The sequence below is a fragment of the Pezoporus flaviventris genome, unplaced genomic scaffold (genome assembly GCF_033815535.1).
Source record: "Pezoporus flaviventris isolate CSIRO_AGI_PZ_B2104156 unplaced genomic scaffold, CSIRO_AGI_Pfla_v1 ptg000016l, whole genome shotgun sequence".
In the NCBI taxonomy this organism is placed as follows: domain Eukaryota; kingdom Metazoa; phylum Chordata; class Aves; order Psittaciformes; family Psittacidae; genus Pezoporus; species Pezoporus flaviventris.
In genome coordinates this window covers 4260932-4284633 of record NW_026892564.1, presented here as the reverse complement: position 1 = coordinate 4284633, position 23702 = coordinate 4260932, and the positions used below count along the sequence as shown (strand labels likewise).

At 35.3% G+C, this 23702-nt stretch overlaps 1 protein-coding gene across 1 annotated transcript in view; it reads right to left on the bottom strand.

The window, feature by feature from the left end:
• LOC133269914 (centrosomal protein of 290 kDa-like) overlaps positions 1 to 18090 on the bottom strand; it is a 49986-nt gene extending 31896 nt beyond the window's left edge. Inside the window, exons 1-24 of the mRNA XM_061454639.1 lie at positions 17902 to 18090; positions 16702 to 16754; positions 16016 to 16137; positions 15796 to 15873; positions 14962 to 15031; positions 14661 to 14707; positions 14043 to 14186; positions 13766 to 13819; positions 12659 to 12811; positions 12103 to 12285; positions 11705 to 11794; positions 11497 to 11619; positions 9632 to 9755; positions 8908 to 9080; positions 8121 to 8283; positions 7381 to 7481; positions 7200 to 7287; positions 6615 to 6727; positions 4869 to 4953; positions 3444 to 3586; positions 2673 to 2837; positions 1579 to 1728; positions 497 to 612; positions 108 to 210 (exon numbers count right to left, since the gene is read on the bottom strand). Of these exons, the coding sequence (XP_061310623.1) occupies positions 108 to 210; positions 497 to 612; positions 1579 to 1728; positions 2673 to 2837; positions 3444 to 3586; positions 4869 to 4953; positions 6615 to 6727; positions 7200 to 7287; positions 7381 to 7481; positions 8121 to 8283; positions 8908 to 9080; positions 9632 to 9755; positions 11497 to 11619; positions 11705 to 11794; positions 12103 to 12285; positions 12659 to 12811; positions 13766 to 13819; positions 14043 to 14186; positions 14661 to 14707; positions 14962 to 15031; positions 15796 to 15873; positions 16016 to 16117 (2568 nt within the window). The 5' untranslated portion in view covers positions 16118 to 16137; positions 16702 to 16754; positions 17902 to 18090. The remainder of the gene's footprint in view (positions 1 to 107; positions 211 to 496; positions 613 to 1578; positions 1729 to 2672; positions 2838 to 3443; positions 3587 to 4868; positions 4954 to 6614; positions 6728 to 7199; positions 7288 to 7380; positions 7482 to 8120; positions 8284 to 8907; positions 9081 to 9631; positions 9756 to 11496; positions 11620 to 11704; positions 11795 to 12102; positions 12286 to 12658; positions 12812 to 13765; positions 13820 to 14042; positions 14187 to 14660; positions 14708 to 14961; positions 15032 to 15795; positions 15874 to 16015; positions 16138 to 16701; positions 16755 to 17901) is intronic.
• Between the last annotated feature and the right edge of the window lie 5612 nt (positions 18091 to 23702).

The window sequence follows — 23702 nt, the reverse complement described above, 5'->3', positions numbered from 1 at the left end:
AAGATTCAACTCCATAGACAAGCTTTCTTGTACAATTATTATTTAGGTGTGAAAATTCTGTTCATCTGTGTTGAACTAATTTCTTTTTGCTAATAAAAATTACTTACAGAATATGCCTTTATTTTTGTAGCATCCTGTTCTTTTTGCTCTTCTAGCTTTTTCATTTTCTCTTTCATATCTTCAGACTCTTTCTGCCAGCTTTCCTTTTGACTAAAACAGTAATTAAATATTTTCATTTATAATGATAAAAGACATGATGATTTTTAAAAGTGTAACTATCGGCAAATATTACAAACCAAGATCCTTATTTTTAGCAGTAACATAATTTGAAAAATATATTGTAAACTGTAGCTGGATTACTGAAAAGCTATCCCCTCTGTTTAGGCTGCATCTGGTTTAATGATGAAGTAATTCTTAAGTTAAAGTGCCTTACCTCATCTACATTCTTCAACATTCAGATAGTTGAACTTTCAAAATATAGAAAAGAGAGCAATACCTTTGATATTCTTTATACAGCAAGCCTTGTTGATGACGAATTACTGCAAATTTTCGCTTGTAGTCTTCTACTGCGTCTTCTAATTGTTTAAGTAACTGTTCTTTATTTTCCAGTTCCTAATAATTATTTTCCAAATACAATATTGAAGTGATTAACAAAGGTTTTACACATGAAAGTATTACTCAAAATGCCAGTTCTCCCTTTTTTTTCATGATAGAACCTTCTGTCATGAACTGTACAAACTGCAGATATTAACTGTGTATTTTCTTTAGAAGCAACAGATAAAACCAAGTCCAATAAAATCTGGGACACATATTAATATAAAGGTGTGAAATAGTGCATCATTGCAGTGTGAATTACAGTCCTCAGCGTTCAAGCCACCACAACATGAGGCTAGCCCACAAAGAATACTAACTGAATGTCTGACTGAAAAGCAATGTTTTCTTATGTTCCCAAATACTCTTCTATAATCATACACACCTGAAAGATAATCTCTAATCAAGAAAATTGATCAAAGACAGAACAATATAATTTAACAATAAGAAAAAGGCAAGTTCTTTTTACTGTAAAAGCATTCTTTACTGTATGATCAATGGCTCCTGTTTAAATGTATTTATGCTTCTCTTTACAAATGTTGATGTATTTTTGACAAATAATGGAAAGAAAATTCACATGGTAGATAAACAGAGACCTTTGCTGTATAGAGAAAACCTATTCAGAGTAGGATTTGCACATGCAGACTCAGGTGTAGAGTCCAGACAGCAGTAACAGAGAATTTCTCATAGAAAGAGTGCAATTACAGAAGTGGAAGGAAGCGTGAGCAAATATTTAGATCAAAATTTAGATTTAAAAAACAATCTGAATTGTTCTAAGATTTAAGTATTACCTTCCAGGTTTGCAACACAGCAAAATACTTTAAGCTTAAAAAAACTAAACAGAATAGCTCAAGGAATTTAGCTGATGTCAGAACTTCAAAGTAATTTTTGAGCAACCTCCCTGTCCATACAAGGCATGGTATTACATTTCAAAAGAATTAGCCATAAGTTACAAATATTCTTGATGTTAAGGAGTAAATGAGTTACCTGTACAAGATGTATTAAATATTCATTCAGAGAGTTAATCATATTAACACTTGAAGGAACCATTCCTTCTGGAAGATTCACTGTTTGGAAGACAATATTGGCACCTTCTGACTGCTGTAATAAGGAAATTTCATTTTTCAATTGTGCAATCTAGAAAAAAGAAACAAAACCATAAATCAGCTTTTCCTATTCAATTAAAAATAAACTTACGGAAAACATAGTTTTCCTGTGCTACATCAGTTGTTATTAACAACCTAATTCACTTTCCACTGATGTTCTAAAGTAGTCACATACTCTTTAAAGTAATCTTTTAGAAATGCTCTGATTCCATAAATCTTTAAATTCGGATCTTAAGCCAAATTTATGAAATTACTCCAGTAGTCAGGGCAGCTTCATATCTGAGTATTCACTACAGTTTTATTCCAAATTGTTTAAAATGCAGTGCATTTCTATTCCTTTTGAAAAGATAGTTTTGGAAAGAATTATTACAGTGGTATGATGGTTTATTCGAAACAAATCTTTGCCTTTCCATATAACTTTTTAAAAGCTCTGATTCTCTACTCTAACACAGTACATAAAACACTATTCTAGAATATTAATTACTGGGAACTCTTTTTGTATCGCCAAATTTAAATTTGGCTTCTTGTCAGACAATAATTCATTCCTCATTCCTGCCCTTGAAAGCAGCATTCCACAAAAATCAATTGCATAACTTAAAACAAGAGAGGATTTTAGAGAATTATTCACATTTTAGAACACTTAATCTCTGTTACTTAATAAAAAACAAATGCAAGACTACTGGCTTCTTGAAGAAAGAAATCCATGAGCTTTTTGGGGACATCTCCCTCCAAAGATAGGTATGAATGGACTTTAGCATGATAGGCTATTCCAAGGATAAAGTAACATTAAGAAGAGTAAGATTTGAACTTAAAATGGACAAATTGGTAGATCCAATATATATACTTCAGATTTGCATAATCCCACTGTTCACATAAGCTAAATTTAGTATCTTATAGATATTGTGGTTTTGTTCTGAATTATTAGAGCAGCCACTTTTCAAGCACAAAATAAATTGTATAAAATAAATCGTATACCTTTTCATTTGCATTTGCCAGCTGATTAGAGAAATTTATTGCCTCTTTGTGAGTCTGTTTCAGTTCCCGTCTTAATTCTTCATTTCGTCCTGAAAGCTGATCAACCTGAGTTTTCAAGTGCACACTAATATCAAAGATTCCTTCTGAATTCTTTGACTCCATTGCCTAACACAGTAAACATTTAACCAACAAAACAGAGAAAATGTTAAAAAAAAAAAAAAGCTTTTCTGCCCATAATAAACTGGAACCCTCAAATTTAGACTATATAAAATTGGCAAAAAGAATGAAATCTTAATGTTGTAAAATCTACATATCAGTTTCCTGTATAGTTTACCATAGACTGTGGCTTAAATTATTCAATTTTCCTGTAAAGGAAAAAAAAAAATAACTATAAAAAAATCACCCTTTTTTTTTATTTGCAAGATGTTTGAATAAAGAATTTTTTCTTAAACTCTGCAGGTCCCAGAGATAAAAGACATGCAAACAAACTTTTACCTAAGCTTTATGACTGGTACAATAAATTTACCAAAGGCAGGTTTGTACCATCCAGCTGAAGGTGTTTTGTTTAATTTTTACTAGCAATCTCCTGTTGCTGAATATTATAAATTTGCATTTTTAAAGAGGTATTATACTACGTATTCCTACTTGTAACTATGGATGCATATGTATAAGGAAGCTAATATTTAATTATACAATAACCCACTAATCGAGGAGAAAACAGAAGCTTATAAATCCCATAAAACTAAATAATACTTCAGAAAGGAAGCTTACGTTAACTAAACGATCCAGACTAGGGATTATTAAGGCTGTTTCTCCTCCCTTCACATTAGAATCCTTCTGCATTTCCTTGACAGCTTGCAATATTTCTTTCATTCCTTGTTCAAGTTGTTTATTCTCTTCTGATAATTCTTTCACTGTAATAAAAATTGTAAATGCATCTAAAAGCATTAAAAAAATAATTTAAGATTTCCTAGGACGTCATTATAATACTTGTTGATTTGATATGGAGAAAGAATGTTCATACTATATATAAACATAACCAATTAGGATGTGAAAAGTAAAGCTGCTAGGAACATCTACAGGGTGTATGTTGCTGGTCAAATACAAACAAAATATAATATTAATGAAATATGAAATGCATATGGGAACACATTTGAGTTTTTTGAACCTTCCAGCCTCCAATGTTTTCTGCCATTCTCTTCAATTCTTTAGTAGCCTGTCTGACTAGCTTTCACAAATCCAGAAATGTGGCTATCTTGGAAATGTTTGCGCTTTACAAGGAGGTATATGGAAATTGCCTGAATTCCCTGATTCTGGGAAAAAAAGAACATTTAAATTACTTTAATAAGGACTCTCAAAACATACAATTTTCCTGCCACCATTAGTTTGACAGTAGAATTTCAGATTTCCCAAGACAGAGCAAGAAGTCTGGAAACTTTAAAAAAACCCAAACAGAAATCACTCAGGACTTTTTCTGCAAGTTTACAAGATGGCTAACTGTTCTGAAGATACAGGAGTGCATGCAATATTTGGCGCAGTAAAAGATTCTTGTCTAGAGAAATAAGCATTATTTTTACTTTGGACTTTTTGAGCAGTACTCTTCAGCTAATGTATATGTAAGCAATGAATGGGTTTAATTCCCAAACACTTCCTTGGAGTCAAACAAGCACCGCAATCACACAAGTAAATTGTTCTAATTGGGATCACTCACAGACTTAAAGGCCTTATATGGTCTGATTCAGGAACGAAAAACGTGAGAGATCCTAGTTTAACATATTTAGTATGAATTAACTATGTTTCATGTTCTATCACTAATTTAAAAGTAGCAGCACCATGTATGTATTCATACACAAGTACACAAAAATACACACTAACATAAACACAAAATTTAAAAAGTCATTAATGATAATTCAGAGAAATTCCAACCTGATAAATGCCATTAACATTCATCGTTTTCTCATCATTGTGTTCACACCTGGACCAATCCACAACCATAATGCCCACAGTTCATAAGTATGTAAGAATGACTGTCTAATAACCTTCTATGCACACAGCAAATACAATCACTGTGAAAGACCAAAGTAAACTGCATTTAAAACAGAAACTGCGAAGTTAGATATTTGTGGTCACAAAATAAGCAAACTATCTGCAGGTGCCTGATAACATTCCCTAGTTTTAAAACAGTCTGTTACTTACATTTACATTGAAATTTGGCTATTACGGTCCTGTTCCTCTCCAAATCTCGCTCTCTCATACTTAATTCATTTGCAAGATACTCATTCTAAAGAAAAGAAGAAAGATGTCTCAAAAATCATAGTTCAGGAATTTCAGTATTAGAATTTTCGTTAAGACTCTGTAGTTAAATGAGAATGCTAGAAAATATTGCTAATTCATGTATGTTCAACAGTGAAATTACACAGTACGTAAACCAAGATGAGGTGTTACATAGAAGGCAACAAAGAAACAGCCTCATCTTCACAGAAGCAGAATTATCAGGAAAAACCTGTAAATAAATTTTACATAAATATTTACCCTGTGGGGTTGTGTGTGTGTGTTTGTGTGGTCTTTGTTTGTTTGTTTGTGGGGTTTTTTTGGAGGCATTGTTTTTTTTGTTTTGTATGAGATGCAAAGCTATATGCACAGAGGAAAATGATGAGTACTTTACTTACACAGATGTGTGGAAGGTCTTAGAATAAAAACTATTCTGTCTTTGTACCTGTCTACATGTGTGTGTATGCACAGGTGTTATGCAAATTTTTTCCACCAATGGAATGAAAATATCTGCCTATGTTAACAAATAAACTGAAAATGAATGACTTGGCACTTTTTTTATTACAAGAAAAAATGCCAGTTCTATTTGAAGTATCCTATAGCTTTACTTAATAAAGATGAAAGTAAACTAACACATCTGCATTATTTGAATTTACCTTCTGAATAACTGCAATAGATATAAGCATACGCATACTATAAATGTCTCACCTGTGATCTAAGGGTTAATTCTCTCCTCAATTGTTCTATGAGATTTTCAACAGGATCTACCTGACCTGAGTGTTCCGATTGTCCATTTTTGAGTCCATTTTCCAAAGTTTTTACTTGCAAGAATTGTATTAGGCATTTGTTTCCTCTGTCTTCTTGAAAGGTAGTTAAATCAAAAAACTTTACTTGCAAATAGTCTTGCTCATCCTTCAGTGCCATTACTTGTGCTTTGTCTGTTACTAGCTTTTCAAGAGCAGATGCACAAGCAGTCAGAGTTTTTCCTGACAGACTGTCTTGGGGAAAAATTTTCCTCACCTGTTTGGTCTGAATTAGAAGTTCTGGACACTTGATTCTGAAAAGATGGCTTGTTTCTGTAATTTTGGTTATTTACCTCTGAGGTCTCACACACTGGCTGATAAGGAGAAAATAAACCTGTGCAGTTTGAGTGTTCTGATACCTCTCTATTGTCTGCATGATCTGTTATCCCTGATGTCTGTGAAAACTGTAGGTCTGCTGATATGTAACGTTCTTTTAAACAAAAAGTTTCAGAACTACAGTTGTCATTAATTAGTTGCCACTCTGAACATAAATGAACCAAAGAAGCACTTCTACTTTTTTCCAAGGCATCTGAATTCTGAAGTATGCCAGAAGTTCTTCTACGTAGACTTCTCACAGCCTTACTTTTTTTCAGCTATATCTTTCTCTGACTTCAGAAGTCTAACTGGTGCTTCTCTGTCTGCATATGTGTTTCTCCCTTCCATGTTGTATGAGCTGCTAGCCTATATTCACAAAAAATTCAGAATACTCAGTAGTTTTCTAAAAAAAATTACAAATTATTAATTCTTTAAAAGTTGTGAATAAAAGCACCACATATTTGAACAGATATTTACAAATATCTGTTACATATTACTTTTATTTCAAAAGAGAAATACAGCAAATGTTTATGAACTTGCTTTATGAACCTACCTTTGCTTTTGCTTCAGTAATATCCTGTCTGTTCAAGAGATCCAACTTCCTCTTATTCATTCCCTTCTCTTCAGTAAAGCTATCTGTTATCTGCACATTACCAGCATCCAATCCTAATTGCAAGTAAATGTATGCATGATGATTATGAATTTTTAACTTTTCAAGTCAAAGGAATATATTCCACTTAATACATCTGAGTTCTGGTTTTCTACCTGCAAAGGAAGGAGCTGTAAACCCTTCCATTTGAGCACATGCTTCCATGAGTGGCACAGAATTCAAATTTTAAGATTTCTGAAACACATACATTATACAGATCTCTTGGAAATCATGGTGAGAACATCCTTCATCTAAGAACTGCAAGCCAACCATACAACTCTCAGTGATGCACTACTAGCCACTACAAGTCAAAAAGCTACTGGGCTATAAGACTGAAAATACAAAAGCACTCACCTCTTCCTACAGATTAAATTCATTGTATTTAGCCTTGTAATTTAAACAAATGAGTAAATATAACATAACTATATTAACAGGTATAGACAACATGTGTTTGAAAGAACAGTTTATAATAAACAAAAAAAATCCCACCTGTTGTTGCAATTCTTCTTCCTTTCTCCTGAGCCAACTTACGAATCTGTTTTTTCAGTTCAATTCTTTCTTCTTCTAGTCTTTCAATCTGTGCATTTATTGTTCACAGATCAGTATTTCATTTTGTTCAACCACATTTTTATTACGTAACTCTTACATAAAAATAAGATTTATCACTTGCCTCTTGCAAAAGAATGTGGTTTTCAGCTCTATATTGCTGCTGCTTCAGTGCTTTGCTGTTTCTGAATTCACTTAAATCAATCATTGTCTTTGGCTCAAGACCTAAAACATAGTAAACACTATATAATTATCCATTATGCAGGAACACTATGTTAGCAATCATTAGAATGCATTTAATTTAAAAAAGAACGTAACTAGTCAAACAGATTTTTTTTTTTAAAAAAAAGGAGATAGTTGAATATATGCACTTTAATAGGTGTCCATATTTTATGCTACATACAACAGCACCGAGCAAAAGTATAATTTTACTTCACACAAACCCCAAAATGCAATAAAATGCCACCTAAAATTAACTATATTTATGTTTAAATTAAAATTAACATTTATGTTTAGATTCTTCTGTATAAAAATAAGCCTGTCCAAAGTCTTCTCTGTTTTTCAGTCCAGCACTAGAACTTCAGTTTCCAGTTACTGTATTATGAAATTAATTAAGCAGTTTACAGTCAAATAGGAATCAAAGCCAAGAAAGGACTACAAAACCTATTATCCCATTTCCTTCAGTCAAAGCAACCTGTAAGCCATGTACATTCATGCAGTTTGTCCTAACTTGATACTTGCAAATATTACCAGAATATACAAAATTATTTCCAAGCAGTTACTTGGTGTAGTAACATTCCACGATACAATATTATTTTAATTCTTACACAACAAATAATTGAAAACAAAATGGATATAGCATACCTAAGCGCTCTCTGAGTTCTTCATTTTCATCAAGAAAATCATTTATTTTAAGTTCAAGTTTATTGCCTTCCTTAATTAATGTTTCGATCTCATGGTCTCTTATTCTGATTTGCTTTTTTAAATCATTTATTTCAGCAACAGCCTCTTCCAAACCATATATTCCCTGAAACCAAATAGAAAGTAAAATAACCAACAGCAGATGTAAGAAAAATAAATTATGAATATGGTTTTCATCACTACACAGATATGTTTTTCAATCTGTATAACTCTTCTGCACTACACTTAATGAAAAAGGTTACTGAATAAAAAGCAGATCTACAAATTTGTCTTTTACAAATTTAATCTTTTAACTATAGAGGAGCCTCTGCGTATTTCAAAACTGAGTCCTCTTCCTATATGATTCTTTGAAGAATCTTATCTTGAGTGCTCAATTACTGTTCAATGGACTTCAGAAGCCCATACTAATATGCTAAAACTGATGACTTGTACAAATTGTTAAATATGGCAAACAGTCAGTGACTGCTATAGAATCATTGAATGGTTCTAGTTCCTACCCCCCTGCCATAGGCAGGGACACCTTACCCTAGACCATGTCACCCAAGGCTCTAGCCAGCCAGGCCTTGGAATGCTAAATGTTCTTATTAAAAAAAAAAACAACAACAAACCCCAGCATCAGAAGTCTTGAACTTAATTTCTAATTAGAACAGAGTCAATAAAAAAATGGAAAGACAAAACGACCTACCAAAAATATGATGTAATACCCTGTCCAGTCTGACACACTGCTTACCAGTTCATAGTCTCTCATTTGTTTCAGAGTTTCAACAAGTTCTTTGTCCTTTTCTCTAACATCTGCTTCTGCTAATTCTGCTGCTTTCTCAGCCTCCTTAGTTCTCTCCTCTAGCATTTTCAGCTTTTCTTGCATTTCCCCAATGCATTTCTGCTGAGCAAGAGATGAGTGCCCTGTAAAGAAAAATCTTGATTTGTTTACAACTAGGAATTCTTGCTATCAGGAATCAAGCAAGAAAGAAACACTTTGGATGATGTTACAAAGAAGATCTTACCTTTGCTGCTCTTTTAAATTAAGTAATTGCAAAAGACTACACTAGTGCTTTTTCTCCCAATTGTTCATTCAAACAATGAGAAATGCACATCATTTTTTTTTATATATAGTATAAATATATTATATTAAAAATGCATTATCTATTTTGAATTGCATGCTACTGCTCACTTGGAATTCTTCATAGAGCTGAGATCTTGTATGTTATGCTCTAACCTTTACAGACCAGGTATAGTTAACTACACACTGCATTGCCATAAACCCCACTGAATTACTGTGAATGAATTTAAACTTTTTATGAATGTTTAATAAATGAAAATGAACAACAAAAAATACTAATATTACTCATATACTGCAAATATTTTTTTGGTATTTTTAGTGAATAAAGAATGTACAGTAAAATTTGTGGTTTCTTAGCACCCTTCCATAGACATTAAAATAAAGTGGTTGCTACCTTTATCTTTTTGGAGATCATTTCTTAATTCCTCAATTAGCAGTGTATTTTGTTCCATTTCTTTGGTATACTGTTCAACTTGCTCAGTAAGCAATAGTATCTGCGCATCCCTCTCTTGCACACCCTACACACACACAAAAAAGAAACTCCATTAAGAATTCTCTACTGACAGGCAAGCTACCTATATAGAACACCACACAATAAAAATTAAAAGTAGCTAAGACAAAACAATTTATAGAACACCAAATACACTGTACTTACAACAGAGAGTTCAGATATTATCTAGAAGTAGGGTATATAAAGGCAAAGCAGGAAAAACAAGAGTGAGTAAAAATAAAGCACTCACACACACAAAGCAGTATTTCAGTACACCGATGTAACTGTTCTCTCAGAGTTAAACAAGGTAGGATGAAAAGTTTCAGATGACACATGTTTCTTACAGCTTCCTCATAAACAAGTCAAGATTGGGAGGACTAACAATCCATCATACATGACACCTGTGTTGCAGACTGCTTTTCAGCAAGGCATCCAACTTTCAGAAAGTCATATCACACCATATTTTGCATGCATATACATCCATAAGTACACACAGACTGTGAAAGTGACTTCTATTTAAATATACTATTTCTGTGCTTATACATGAACTTTAGAAATATGGAGAGCTTCATGTTATTTTTTCTGTGATGAACAAAAGGAGGAAAAAGATACAAAAGATACTTGGAAAAAAGTTACAGAACGTAATTATAATGTAAAAATCTCAAGAGTTGCTGACGTTACTTTACACCAATATTATGAAAAAACAAAAGCGCAGGCTTTCTTAGAGGACAAATATAACCACAGTTCAAACCTAAAGGCAAAGAGCTTAGCAAAGTTGTAAGGAGCTAAATATAACCCTTTAGAATGTGAACATGCATTGAAGCATAACAAGCTCGGGCCATTTTGAGTTAAAACACAGCACAGTAAATTGATTTGGCTTTAAAGCATCTGTTTTAAAAATACACTTATTTCCACAAAACTGTTCATAATGGCATGCTAATGATGGTCATCCAAAAAAGCAACCTCTAGAACCATCTAGTCACCTAAAGCCAGACTCTACAACTCTTAGCAAAGTTACTGTCAGCTGCCTTCCTCTTCTGAAGATGAAAAGGCTGATTTGCACCTAAGGTTTTGGTTTTGTTTTTTTTTTTTTCGCCTGAGAAGCTCTCTGTTTCTAGTTTTGGAAGACTACATAAATTTATCTCACATCACTGCTCAGTCTACATGGGCCCAACATGAAATACAAATGTCAAATAACTCCTTGAAGAAAGGCACAAAATCATCCTATATCATACAGTATGCTTTCCATGGTGCATATTTCAATGTTATTAATGGGCTGCTTATTTATTTATTCTCTTCATGTTTGTGAAGAAAATGGGGAAATACAAAATCATAGAGCTATGTGAGAGATACTCCTCAGGGGCTGAAGAATACTTAATATTGAGGCATGAGGTGAAATAAAGAAACATAAAATTAAACACTAGTAAGAGTCTTCCTTGACTCACAAATTTAGAAGACAGAAACTCAGCTATAATTTAAAAACATTAAACTATGGATGCTTAGAAGTTAAAACAATCACTCTAATAATGCAAAAGACAAATATGAAAATAGCAGAACAACCAACCACCAAGAACTCAGTTCATACATACAGCAAGAGAAGTTTCCTTTGCCCCTGTCTATTAAGCTATTTTTGCAGTGGAATGACTTGACCTGTCTCGTAATACTCAAACTTAAGCAATACATATTCTGGTATTTGCAAACTATGAAAGACTATTATTATTTGGTCACTAGCATATTTAGTGAGTGATGATTTCTCAATCAGACTGTACCTGTTGAAGGGCCATTATACTGTTTCTGTCTACATCAAGTTGGGCCATTTTCAATTTCTCTTTCAACTTAAATAACATTTGCTGATACTCTAGGAGTTCATCATCTTTTGAAGCTAAGATATTCTGAAAAGAAGATTAAAATACCATCAGAACACTTGAAATAATCCATAAAACTAATAAAAATTATTAGGTAACTATTAAAAAGTACCTTCCATTCTTCAACTTTTGCATTTACAGCTGCCATAAGTGGATAGTCTTCTTCATTCTTTGCTTTCAGCTGGTCTGAAAGCTCCTGAACCTAGAAATGCCATTTGCATTAATATCATATCACAAAAATGTTTTGCTTAATATGTACGTATAAACACATTATATCAAGTGCATACAATTTAACACTAGCATTACAGCAGCAAGGGAAGATCATGACTCTCAAGAACACAAGCAAGACTAACATTTTGTACAAAATATCTGAAGGCAATTTTTAAAATTTGCACCAAATTTAAAGATCATACTACTTTTAGAGAGTATTATTTCATAAGAGTGTATATTTCCAACTGAATATGTTGAACATTTTTTTATTTTAAATTAAAATATGAGTGAAGCTCTTACTTGAAATTTATACTGTTCTTTCTCTTTTCTTAAATGATCCATAATGGTATCAGATTGTTGCACAATTAGTTTCATTTTGTTATATTCATCAGTCATCTTTTCCATTTCTTGTACTGATTCCTCAAGATTCTTCCTCATTTCTTGGTTTTGAATGTCTAACTTCTCATTAGCTTCAGTCAAATTCTGCAAAATTAAAGAAAAAGCTGCTTTTAAATAGTGCACATCTAAAGACCTAAATAAGCACTAATTGACTAATAAGCACTAAGCTACCTTAAATGTTAAGACTTGAAAGTCTTACAAGAAATTAGCACAAAAGAGAGTATTTTTCACCTCTAGATTATCAACTGCAACAAATCCTAGCAGCAAACAAAAGACACATCTCCCATTTCCAGTGACTTAATTACCTCTGCCAGATTCATCAGTGCTAGGCATAAGCATCACAGAACCCAACTACGTTATGAATTCCCTTACTCCATATGAGTTGGACATAGCTTTGTGAAAAACACTATTGTCAGTAACAGTCTAATAAGTACTCAATAGCATGCATAGATTTTACCTGAATTTCATCCAAATACTGGACAAGCTCAAAGTTCTTTTTGGACAACTGTGATCTGTAATCAGAATCCTCTCCTCTTCGTAATAGAATTGCTTCTTTCTGAGAATCTATTTGCCTCTGATAGTCAACTATATCCTGACACAGCTCTTCATTCTGCACAGAAAGCAACCCAAACTTAAATCTATTTTGAAGAGTTAAAGACAAAGACATTGCTTTTCTAGCAAGCTAACACAAAGACCAAACGCCATTCCAATTCCTACAGTCTGCTTTTAAGAAACTTAGAAGCCTCACCTTTTTCTGTAAGCGTTTTTTCTTCAGATTAAAAAGGAGAGAACAAGACCAAGAAAACAAAGCATGAAAAACATTAGAAATTATCTTTTGGAAGGCTAAATAAGAATCAAGGTTGAGATAAAATAAAAGAGAGATTTCTCTATACCTGTGTATGCATATACAAACATATACACACATATGCAAGAGGGCATTTTGATGAACAATTCTCAAAGGTTTCCCCATGGACCTTAATTTAACTTTTGCTGTTTTATTCTCTCAAAGGCCAAGATTACAGGTATTAAATGCTCTAAAACATGTATTTTTTTTCCTAAAAATGGCTACAAAAAAGTAGTTTTAAGAGAATTACCAAGAAAATCTAGGAATAAAGAATGTTAACTCTATCTTTGCATTTATTGTTGTATTAACTTCTGACTTTTTATGATTTTATGTTAACCAATCAGATAATCTTAGCAAAAGCAACAGGCATAAACCAAATCTAGTCTAATATCCACAAAATCTATTTGTCAACAGTACTTAAGAATAACACTAAAAATTCAAAACACAAAATCCAGACAAAATTAATGCACATTAGGACTATGTAAATACAAGTGGTGACACCTCCTGACCTCAATTAACTATGTTTCATTGCAGCAGATGTATAACATATTTACTAAATGCGACTAAAATTCTGTATTCTCTTTGTACTGGTAGCCACAAAAACGTTCTAAAACAGAATTAAACATTATGTCATGCTAAAGACCATAAATACAGAAAGATAATGATTTATTTATAAAGAATGTTAAAAATACAGTAAATCAGCAATAATTCTTTACTAACCTCTCTCCTTAATTTGATGTTTTCTTTTTCAGCATCTTCATTTTGAAGAGCAAGCTAGAATGAAGACAGAAAACCTTCATATGTATCAATAAAAGAACAAACTATAAAAACAAAGAACTCCAGAAGCAAACCAGAAAACGTATGCAGAGCAGTCCAGTTTCACAAATGGGTATGTTTTGTTTTTTTTTTTAATTTCAGAGGCTATTTTCAGAACACTGACTTTTCAAAAGATGTTCCTGAACAGCTTTTAGAGGTGTAAATCTGGATTCCTTCTTACCTGTTCATTCACTTTCTTCTCTTTTTCCAGGTCTTTTTCTATATCTATTAACTGTCTCTCTTTTTGTTCTAATTGTTTTTCCAGTTGGCAGATCTCATCACGCAAAAAACGAGTATCACGACCACCAGCAGATTTTTGTGCCATCTTAAAAGCATTAAAATAACATTCTAAGTACAGTACAGTTTTTCAAAACAGAAAGAACTAAAAAAAAAACACAGCAGATGCTAAGATTAATGTCCTTAATGTTCAGGAAAAGCAACAGGAAGGACTCACTAACTTCTTTCAATAATACTCAGAAATTTCTGAAAATAAACAGGATTTATTAAAGTATAAAAACTTATTGTACATATAGCACTTTGCAAACCTGAGGCTAGACAGCATTTGTAAGCCAACAAAAAGCATTAGTTAAAATGTATTTAAATTAGTAAAATGTATTTTTTAAAATAAATTTAAAAATTTATTTAAATTTCTTTAAAATGTAGTAAATTAGTTAAAATTCTACATCTCTTTACTAGATTAAAACAGAGGTCTAAAAAAAAAAAAAAACAACCAAAACCGAACTCATTTAGAAAAACCACTGAACAGTAATCTATAAAACAGGAAAATTTGAAAACATACCTGTAATTCATTTTGAAGTTTCATCACCTTTGTTTTAAGTTGATTTTCTGTTAAAACGGAACAGATATAGTGAAATACCTAACAAAGTAAAAAGTACCCAAACCAACAATGCTTAACCTCAGTCTTTAAATATGGCTTCACTCAAACAACTGACTTTAGAGCAGTTGGTATTTTGCTCAGTTTCCTAAATTTAAAAAAAAGCAAGCAACCAACCAAAGCACTAACAAAACCAACCCACACTAAAAAATTCATTAATTCATTTAACAAATCATTTAGGGATAGCTTATAAAGGCTTGCTTACCACATTTGGCTTGCTCTTCCCCAGCTTTTTCAACTTCTTCTAGTGCCAGCTCTACCTCTTGAGTTTTCATCTGGTAAAAAATTACAGTAAACAAAGAAGAAATACTTACTACTTATGTAATTTAAAAGATTTTTTCTTAGATCTCATATTTGAAACAATGAAAACATTTACAAAAGAATTATCAATTTTCTCTCGTTAAACAAATGGAACCACTCCCATTTTTGCCCATGCTGACAATTAAGACGTTCACTGGTGAAATATCTTTATTAGTAATTTATTCTAATGGGCTATGTAACCATTCAAAAGCATACTGCTGAGAATCAAAAACAATAAAATAGCCTCTCTAAAACCGTGCTGCCATTATTTTCTGCTGTCAGTATATTCATAAGTAATTACAAGAAAGTATGATAGATTTAGACAATCAGTTATAGGATGAAGGTGTTTTCTTCACTCATGGTGACATTTCCCTTTAATCTAAAACATCAACCTATCACAGAAACTTCTATTAAACTTAAAATCATTACCAATAACTTAGAACATCTAACAAATTTTTAGCTACTTGCTTGTGTTTTCTATTTATAGAACAAAGTTTCCTTAACTATATGTTAGTCCTATTCACTTTACTTCCCACTGCTAAATGCTGTAATCCCAATGGCTACAAGCAAATACTGTGGTGCAAGCACACGTTTAGCATATAAACAATCTTAGGAGTAACCTAAGATCATTGTTCAATGCAGGGAGGGGGGAAAAAAAGTAATGAAGATTTCATTTAAAAAAATAACAAAACCAAACAATGCCTCTGCAGAATTGTAGAAAGTAAGAATTAACACAAACCTTCAATAATGACTGAGTAATTTTAAAAAGGTGTATCAGTTTTCCCAGGGTTTCAGTTTTTAGATCTTTCTCATCAACCTAAGCAAAGAGACAACTGTTTTTATACAATGAAATATCAATGAAAACCACAAAATAAATCATTTATGCATGTTAAAGACCAGAGACAGTATAGGTAAGAATGTATAACAAACCCTCTATGTTCTGTTTTTCCCTTGAGTACCTTTAACACAGTCTCCAGCAATCTGTCTGCTAGTTCCTCTTGACGAGGCAGAGCATCTGGATCCACTTTCATAAGCTTCTTCCAATCTAAAATCTGTGCCATATTGAATTTATAATTTTTTCCTGGAACAAAAATTAAAATAAAAATTATCAGACATTGTTATGTCAAATGGCCACTGAAGCACACAAGATGACTATAAAAACCGTACTGATTTTGTAACATTTATTAACATTGTGTTCACATTTTGGTCTACTGCAAACGAAGGTGACTATAGTAAAACCATTTTTCTTTAAGTTAAAAATTACATCACACATACTCAATGAATTTGTGACACTAACAGTGAAGAACAGGACACACGCAAAACCTCTATTTTAACTTTAATATTCTTCTTTTCCTCCCCACCTTTCAATGTGGTATTTTTAACAAACACAACTGGATACCTATTTGAACCAGCCCTTGTAGGATAAACATCTCCTTACAGTCACAAAAACATTATTTCTGATATTTGAACAGAACCAACACCTGCTTTAGATTGGTACTATGAGCATCCATTTCCAGATACCAATTCATAAGACATTAAACTCTTGATTAGAATGTTTGAGTTAATAAAGAACAGTAAACAACCTGGAAACTGACAAAAATCTGACCAGGAAGTAGTGCAAAGTTTTGTTCTACTGCTTACCTACCAGCTGCTGTGGGACACGGTGACTTCTTATATATCTGAAAGTCAGTGCAGTTTCTGAAAAAGGCAGAAGGGATTGGAAGCCTTGGATTATTTTATCCTCTGGAGCTGCCTCTAGCCTTTAGTACCAATATTTCAAAAATTATAATCTGCCAAGTTTAAACAAGAACATTTTTACGGTACTTATTGCCTTAAATTATGAATATAGCATAAATGATTAAGAAAATTAAGAAATAAACCTAACTAGTCTATTAAATTAATTATTAGCAACAAGCGCTAATAACTCTAACAATGATTTATGCTGTGCATGATACTGAGATCTGTTCCATCAAAACCAGCATAATCACATGGGAGATATCCTCTGCAGTATCTCCCGTATTAGTTTCACAGAATCAGAGAATGATTTTCCCTGAGCCTTAACATGGTTTCCAGGAAGATCTGCTCCATGATCACCAAAGTGAAACTGACCAGCCTGCTGTTCCCTGAGTCTTCCTTTTTTTCCCCTGCTTTAAAAATGCAGGTTCTGTTTCCTCTTTTCCAGTCAGTGGGAACTTCACCAGATTGCCATGACTTCTCAAATGTGACCAATAATGGCTTGGCAACTACATCAGCCAGCTTCTTCAGGACCTGTGGATGCATCTCATCGGTTCCCATGCACTTGCGCACCTTCAGGTTCCTTATAGTTTCAAACCTGATCTTCTCCTACAGCAGGTAAATTTACCCGGACTAACCCATCTTAAACTACTTCTGATTTTCAAATTACATCACCGAGACTAGCTCTCGTCTACTAGCTCTACAGAGCACTAGATCTTAACTACAAAACCCCAACCAAAATGGAATCTCCTGCTAGCTTCCTATTTTCTTCCAATTTGTATACAGAATGATACAATGACAGACTGCAATCCCTCCTGGATGCTACTGAGGGACAATTTTGTCTCCGTCTCATCCGACTCTGCCGCATTATCAAATTGCCTTATTTTACACAACGGGGCATTTTCGAAACATCCATCAGCCTAGAGCAGACCTGTACAGCGGCCTATAACCTTTTCCAGGCACCGCACTGCGACGGTGCCCGCACCCGGTCGCTCCTGCCGGGGACCAGCAGCCTCGGCCCGGGCGCTGGCGTGGATGCCCGCGGCGCTCCCGAGGGATCGCAGGGGTTCCTGCCTCCTTCCTCAGAGCACCGCCCGCCCTTTGACCTTACCGCTCCCCGAGGACGGTAGTGGCGGCGGAGGCTGCTGCTAGGAGACGCCATCAAGCTCTCCCGCCGGCTCCACTCCCCGGATAGTCGTAAGCGCAGAGAGGCAGCCAACGATGCCGCGGCACAAGGGCAAGCCAGGCACTCCGAGCTCCGAGGAGCTGCACGGCCACACAGGAGGCAACCAGGAGAGGCAGGGGGTAACCGTCTCACTGGGGGGAACAGCACTGTAGCGACAACCCCGCGCCGCGGGCGGAGCGCGGCGTGTCCCAGCGTGTAGCTGCTCCGGAACTACAACTCCCACCGTGCCTCGGAAATACCATCCCGGAACTGGATCTGTTAGTTTCCCTTGCTGGTCGTGGGGGTGGCAGCTGTGCGCATGTGCAGTGCCTAGAGACTGGCGGCGGTGTACGCTGTGGCGGTAGTGGGGGAGTTGCTGTTTCTGTGGCCACAGGTAGGGCGAGTAGCGGCGGACTCTGCTTTCGTAAACGGGACTTGGGGTGCGGGAGGCCTGGGTCCCGTGTAGCTGCCGCCCGCGGTGGCGGATGGTCGTCTTTGGGTCTCTCTCCCTTGGCTGTGCTTTCCGGGCCTCATCCGTGAGCCTCCGCTACGGGCTGCGGTGTCGCCTTGGTCCCTGGCCGCGCTTCCACGTCGCTTGAAAGGAGCATGGGCTCGCGCCCCGGCTTGTCCTGTCCCTTCCCTTCCGCAGGCTTTCGGCAGTGGCCGCTTGCCTCCGCCCCCAGCCGTCCTTAGGTTTTCTTCTCGACACGGGCTGCGGGCGGCGGCATGCTCTTGTGTAGCACGGCAGGCTGACTGGAGGGCTGAAACACTGCCCCGGTATGCGTGTGCTATATATGTGTGTCGATATGTAATAGTCAGGGGCAAAATATAGCGTGCAGAGCGGTACAGGAAAGATCACATCTATAAACTAACGGAATCCTTTAGTACAAATGGCCAACGAGGACGTCTGAGTACTGATAGTGTTCTGGTGGCCCCAAAAGTTTGAGATCCTGTGTTAGCTAAATGGCCGTGAACGCATCTTTTCAAATAAAAAAGGAAAACCAGTAGCCATTTGCGACGTATATATATCTGCATTCATTCAACAGCTGTAGAGAACTGAAGAGAATTTGTTTTAAAATTTCTTAAGGGAAAAAGGAAGGTGATTATAGTGTCATCTTTAGACTTTTGTCTTTTTCTGGATTATTTATTGTCTACTTTTTCTTTGCTGTCTCTTGATTAGTGTTGATATTTAATGAAGGCTGACAAGATGCAAGCTGCTTGGCACTCTTTATAGTTATGCAGCTTGTTCCAGTCATGTGGAAAGGGACAACACAAACGAAATGACCTTTTTTGTCATTAAACACTTGTATCAAATCATCATAAAGAATATTCATTTTAGCCAAAAATGAAGCCAAAGAGTAGCAAGTAGGCAAGACAGATGAGGACATTAGCACAGCCTCAGAAGCTAAATTAAAATGCCATTTTTAAGTGACTATACTACGGGCTTTGGTAACCCATTGTATATATCTTTGCTGATATTCATCAGTTCATCTTAAATGAACTTGGTGCTCACCTGTTTAAAACTGGAAATAAATCTAGGAGTAGTTTTGTCAGTTCTTTCCTTCCTTCCACCTTTGATAATTTGTCAGTTTTCTGTGTGAACTGTAAATATGTTTTAAGCAGTCCAGGACCTTCAATGGCTATGAGAGTACATTTTTCCAGAGTAAATGAGATGTACAACTCTTTTGGAAGCTTATTTGTATATATCTGTGTCTTCACTGCCTTTGGAGCTTCAAACAGGAGAATGGAAAGCCCACATTTTATGATTAGGTATGTGCATAAAATGCTCATTAGCTTGTTTTCAAAGCTTTTCAAGAAACTGCCTGATTTGTATGCAAATTGCCTGTTTTGTTATTTCCAGCAGCCTAATTAATATAACACAAAATTAAGTTCCTTGAGATTTGCATAATAATTATGTTGCATATTGCACAGGCTAAAGCACTGATTATCAACGTGACTCTGTGGAGTTACAGACTGTTGCCTCGCTCATGCTTCCCATAGTCTACAGACTGTTCCTTCACTGATGCATGGTCATCTCCAGAGAATAGTTGCAGTTTGATTACAGTTGAAAATGCTAACATCTTGATATGACTGAAAAGTGACAGGTGTATTTTTAATATCTATGAATATTTAATAAAGTGTGAATAAAAATAGCCTTTGCATATGAGATCAAAAACTTTAAATTGTAGTAACTAATGTTCTGTTATGGGCAGTGAAGAAAGTGAATTTAAAAACCTTTCTGACAGCTTGAACTGACTTTCAAAATATTGACTATATCGAAAGCTGCAATATGTCAATTATGGTGGGTATTTTCAGGAGTAGTAAGAACTTTCATACAAATCTGAAACAAGTTGAAACTTTCCAATTCTAACATCCATTTGAGATTAAGTTTAATGATCATGTTTGTTCTTGCCAGTTTCTGTGGAAATCCTGTGGAAATCCTTAGGTGATTTGTGCAAGCTTTTTCCCCAACAGATTTGCCACAGTTCCCAAATTCTCTAATACTTCCGCTACCTGTGTCCTGTTCTCTAAAGAAGAAAAAACTGACTCATAAAACATATTTTTCTTTTTTGAAGTAGGATTGATTGGAACAGAAGTTGTTAGTAATGAACTTCTGGGTTTAAAATGCCATTACCCAGTAGAAGATTCGGATGTGTGTTTAAATTTCTAAAGTTAGGTAGTAAGTTGTGTCTAATCAACACAAATATATTTGCTCTTGCAAGGGTCTGTTGTTGGTAGAAGGTGACAGCACATTTATTAGATAATAGCTAATTATGGAGTGCTAAACGACTGTTGAGTCTTTAGGGATTGCAGCTGTATTCCTCCCTAAGTACATCCTAAGTTTTACTAAATTCGTATGATCAGAAAATGGCTCTCACACTCCCAAATCTCCCAACTGAGGATACTCTTAGAACATCATTGTGCATTTTTTGTTCATGTTACATTTTTTTTTTTGTGCAGACTACTGTATTTTGCAAAATATGGTATTAAACTGTGATTGTAGAGAAATATTTTGTTTGTCTATTTTCCTAAAAGCAATTTTTCGTTATGTAGTACTCGTCTGGATGAACTGGTAAAGGGTTCTCCATAGCTGGAGGAGAATACATGCCTTACAAGCCAAACCTGTTTGAGAGCTCTGGTTCTTGTCTGTCCTTTCTATTCAATGTCTCTGTACACGCATGAGAGCCCTATAGTGCAAAATGCAGATTTCTGTGCCAGACAGCTTGAGAAAATCAGACTAACAATCAGGTATTTTGCACAGAAAAACAACTGTTTTCCACAGTTGGCTGTCATGATCATGCAGTTTCTGTCTCACAGGGTTTATGTTGCTGTTTATTGTTTTCAGACATATTTTTCATGGCATGGTCAGATACTGTTGTAAATTAAAACATCCAACAGAAATCTTGGCAATGAAGTATGTATCTCTCCTGATTTCAGCCAGTCAGATGGGGCTCTGTGGCTGTTCCATAGACCACAGACTGGAAGTCATACAGCCTGTTAAGGTATCTGATGGGCAATCTGTGAAAGTAGCAGGTAGGCATGATGAAAAAAAATAATGTGAGGGACAGTCAATCAGTTTACATGTGTTGGAGCAGTCAGTGATGTGGCTTCCCATCACAGCAAGGCTGTGTTAACAAACAGGTTGTTAGGCAGCATTTTACTGGTATTCATCAAAACACCTATCACTGGGAGCAGTGAAGTACTGGCACTTGCAAGACCATACTTGGGTTGATAGCAGATTTCAGCGTGTCTGTTGGGCAAGAAGGGGAATATATCCACTTACTCAAGTAGCCCAGTCATAGCCAAGGCTTCAGCAGCCTCTTGCACATGTTTGATTGATGAGGTTCTCAGTGTTGCATAATCCTCATATGGCCTCTTTCTTTCCAATATCAAACTGATAACAGGTTATCTGGTGTGAATAGTGTTGGCTGCCAAATAGCAATTGCTGTTCTCCACTGAGATTAATGGCAGACATAAAACATTTTGCCTAGTTTACTAAGTACAGATGAACTTTTATAAGCCTCCCTCTGTTTTAGTCTTGCATTCTCCAGGCATTGATGATCACTCCAGGTTTGAAGCTTTGAGTTTGGTGGTGGACTGAGCTGTAGTAGAAGATAGGAAGTAGTAGTTCTGATGGTGAGCCTTCCCCAAAATCTGCCTTGTTATGCTTAATGTAAAGGACAGTAAAAGCATCTTTTCCATATTTATGCTTTAATTCAGCAAGAGCATTAAACTACCCTGTAATCAGATGAGGTGGAAAAAGTGACTTCCCTAATTTTTTGTATCTTTACAGTATATTTCAGGAAAATAAGACGTTAGACTACCAGATTGCAAGTCAGAAGTAGTATCTCTGCTACGGTTTTGTGTGATCTACAGATTGTACATGGCCTTGCATTTCCTGTTTTTCTCTTTGCACTTACCCTGGAAACAGATTGCTGGAAAATGGGGGCTCTTCCAGATCTCCATTTTGGCTGTCTGTTACCAAGACTTCCTAGTGCTTTTGCACACAATAAAAATTTGAGGGATATACTGTGATGCTTTTGAGATTACCAAGCATGGCACGGTTCAAGCAGTGTGTTGTGTGGCTTGCTGCCAAAGCCAGAACAATGAGTTTTGTTGTGTATGTTCCTCAAACTTACTAAGCTGTTCAGTATTGTTTTGAGTGTCTGTGGCTTGGATACTTGTCTTGAAAGACCAAATTATAGCCATGTATTTGCAGTCGTATCTATGATTGAAATGCATATGGAAAGGAGAAGGTAAGTTGCAGATTAAAAAAATGTGTTGTTAAAAGTGACTTTCTTCTGGAGTTCTCAAACAGGTTTCTCTGGTGGTGGGCTAGCCACTTAATCCTGACTTTTAATATAGCTTAAAATGCTAATTTCTTTCTGTCTAAGAGTTCCCTTTCATTCAAATATAAACCATATATTCCCTACAGGTGGCATGTAGGGAAATGCAACTCTGTTAAGGAAAAGCTTAGTCAATAGTGGTATAAAAAGAGTTGTGGGTGGGAGAAGTTCTAGAAATTCAGAACAAAAAGGGCTCATGAAAAGCATCAGAATTGCTTAGGGTTAAGGGATAATTAAGGCAGCTGTCTTGACATACATTCTATTTAGGGAAAAGAGAAGTAAAAGCATACAAAAAGTAGTTGAGGAGCTAGTAATTAAGGTTGGTTAGGCTTTTCCTTTTGATAGGAGGCTATATTTAGGAATCTATCCCTTTTTTTTTTTTTCTAGTTGGGGGATCAGCAGCTGTTCCTGAAATAGGGTTGCTGCTGAAGAATTACCTGGAGTTACTCTTTGATACATAAAGCAGTGTCTGCAAGGGCTTACTACTTGAACCAATGCAATAAACTTATATTGTTAATAAAGAAGTCTCAAGTCGCCCAAACCTACTCACCTAGCGAGGCCCTTTCTTGAAGGGTGAATTTAAATAAACCTTATGGTTGCTTCTGTGTGGCAATATTATCTTGTCCCATTAAGTTTTGGAGCACAGTATTTAAGAAATGTAGCTTATATGTTGGAAAATCATTACATATTTGCTGTAGGTCCTTTTCAGATGTGACTGCTATTCAGTAGAACTAGTGAGGTTCAGGAAGTAGGAAGCACACTGTTCTACACACTGTTGTAAACAAGAATTTTCAAACACTTTTTCTAGCAGTTTCTTCTCCTTATGCTTGGGGGGGGGAACTAAAAAACTCTGGTGGGTTAAATTCAGAAAGGGGCTGGCTTTTCATGTATTCCTGCAGT